We start from the raw sequence: 2,278 nt of genomic DNA on the forward strand, positions 1-2,278 counted from the left end.
GACAACATCACTGAGGTATTTCAATCTCATATAAAGAGTACTAGATTTAGTGCAGAGCTCTATATCATACCCTCTGTAGTGCACCTATGTAGGAAGAATAGATACTGTTTGTGATTCAGCCCAGAAGCGTTAAACCCTGATTGGACTTAATGCTATAAAAAAATTTGTTACGTCTGAGGACGTGATAGTTGTGCACCAATCACAATACGCTATAAGAGCTCCAATATCCAATGAGAGTGCGCGGGGCGGGCTTTACACACCGCCGGCAGGTTTGGCTGAGCTGAAGTCCACTGAATGCCTCTGAAAAAGCACAGCAATGGCCTCTAATTAACTTAATAAACTCACAAAAGAATTAATTTACTTTGTGTTTATTTTAAAACGAATAAATGAGAGTAATGCAAATTAAACTCGTCAGAATGTTAGCTGAGAAACGCAATGCGGAAAACCCACAAAGTTTGTGTCTGATCTCCATCTAGTGGCTGAGAGAAGTACTGCAGGGGTTATAGTTCATTAACAGGGATTATAGTTCAGGGATTATAGTTCAGGGATTATAGTTCCTTGACCCAATTATTTCAATAAATGTATTTATAACAAATGATTACTGACACTGAGGTGAAAATGACTGATTTTGCATCAGTTCTTGACCTCATTATCCTGTTGAAACCTCTGTACAGAGTCCACCAGGCTTTGGGCTGAAATATTCAGGCACTTAACATAATTTATGATGCCATTAATTTGTAAAAGCATCACAGATCCTCCACCTGGTTCTACACCTGGTTTCAACACTTTAACTTGTTTTCACCCCGAGTTCTGATCATGATCTCATCAGATGGTTCTCATCATCCATCTGGAGCTCCAGTGTGACTGCACGAAGTTCAGGGGCTGTTTTTGGTGTCTCAGAAAAAGCCATTTTACTGCAGCTTGTTCCAAGTGTGTAACTGTGATCTTTAGGATCTTCTCTTTCTCCTCAGGTTTCTGTAAAGAGATTTTAATGCTCATGTATCCCTTTTCTCCTTTCCATCTGTACTGAAACTCTGTGTTATTCTCAGATCTTAGTAACCAAGTGTGTGGTGATTTATTTATGTAAAATATTTACAGCCAATAAAACAAATACATAACTTTTAATAAGAAATAAATATTATTAAAATATATAAATAGAAGAAATTTGATTATGTAAAGTTAAGATTCTTGTGTGTTTCTTTTATACAAGTTCTTTTATTTTCTTTTATACAAGTTTGCTCTTTTCATAAAGGGTGCCAATAATTCCGGACTTCGCCTTTTCATTATTTCAGTCTTTGCGGTCTTTTATAAATTACACCATCAATAAGACATATATGAGAGATTTAATCAGTAATGATAATAATAACAATAATAATAATAATAATAAGAGTGTGACAAAACTGTGATGTAATAAATATCAAGTGTAAATTTTACACTGATTTGCGAGTCCTTTACACTGAAAAAATGCATCCTGACAGGGTTCACGACCCAGAAACGCCTCCAAGATCTCCATCCCATCTACCGAGCCACCGGCCTCCAGAACCTTTCTCCTGTACTCCTTACCTACCTACACACACACACACACACACACACACATTAAAGAACTTACAGACTTATTAACACACCTTTCCCACTGATTATATCTAAGCTAAATTTCACAGCAAATTTTATTGTGTAAAAAAGTAAAGTAATTAAAAAACAACAACAATTAATCCCAATTACAATATTTTTATATATTGTGTGTATACTGTCTTCACCTTGGGGTTGATGATTCCTTCGTGTCTGAAGCGGCTGAAGAACATGTCCATGGAGTAAACTTCACTCCAAAGGTAGCTGTAATACTGACCATCATAACCTCCAGCCAGGTGACTGAAACTAGCCGTCATGTTTGTCCCTGCAGACACCAACCAGGTGCAGGTGAGACACACGTGTGATAACCCCGAGTGTTAATAACATACACTTTTAGAATAAAATCTCAGACAGGGAAAAAATACCAGCAGCTGTCTGAAGATTATATAAATAAAAAGATTTAAAAAGGTGACTGATGATCATATAGAAGTTTCATGTAACATTTCTCACAAGTACACAAATGACATCATCTCTTTGTTTATATCCCTTTATTTTATCAGTTTTTTAATTATGTGTATTATTTGTGTTATTTTATTCTATATTTGTGTGCTAACCATTTTTACATGCATCTGTTCTCACGTAACTGTTACACTACGCTTGTGAATTCTTTACTTTTTACTCTTTAATTGTTACTTGACTATAATCTGTT

The 2,278-nt window shown here is 35.6% G+C and overlaps 1 protein-coding gene across 1 annotated transcript in view; it reads right to left on the minus strand.

Annotated features, from left to right (window-relative positions):
- Positions 1-1,247: 1,247 nt before the first annotated feature.
- The window catches only part of nln (neurolysin (metallopeptidase M3 family)), a 13,583-nt gene continuing 12,552 nt past the window's right edge, over positions 1,248-2,278 (minus strand). Inside the window, exons 12-13 of the mRNA XM_060896510.1 lie at positions 1,758-1,894; positions 1,248-1,567 (exon numbers count right to left, since the gene is read on the minus strand). Of these exons, the coding sequence (XP_060752493.1) occupies positions 1,418-1,567; positions 1,758-1,894 (287 nt within the window). The 3' untranslated portion in view covers positions 1,248-1,417. The remainder of the gene's footprint in view (positions 1,568-1,757; positions 1,895-2,278) is intronic.

Source organism: Tachysurus vachellii, chromosome 20, assembly GCF_030014155.1.
Source record: "Tachysurus vachellii isolate PV-2020 chromosome 20, HZAU_Pvac_v1, whole genome shotgun sequence".
Classification (NCBI taxonomy): domain Eukaryota; kingdom Metazoa; phylum Chordata; class Actinopteri; order Siluriformes; family Bagridae; genus Tachysurus; species Tachysurus vachellii.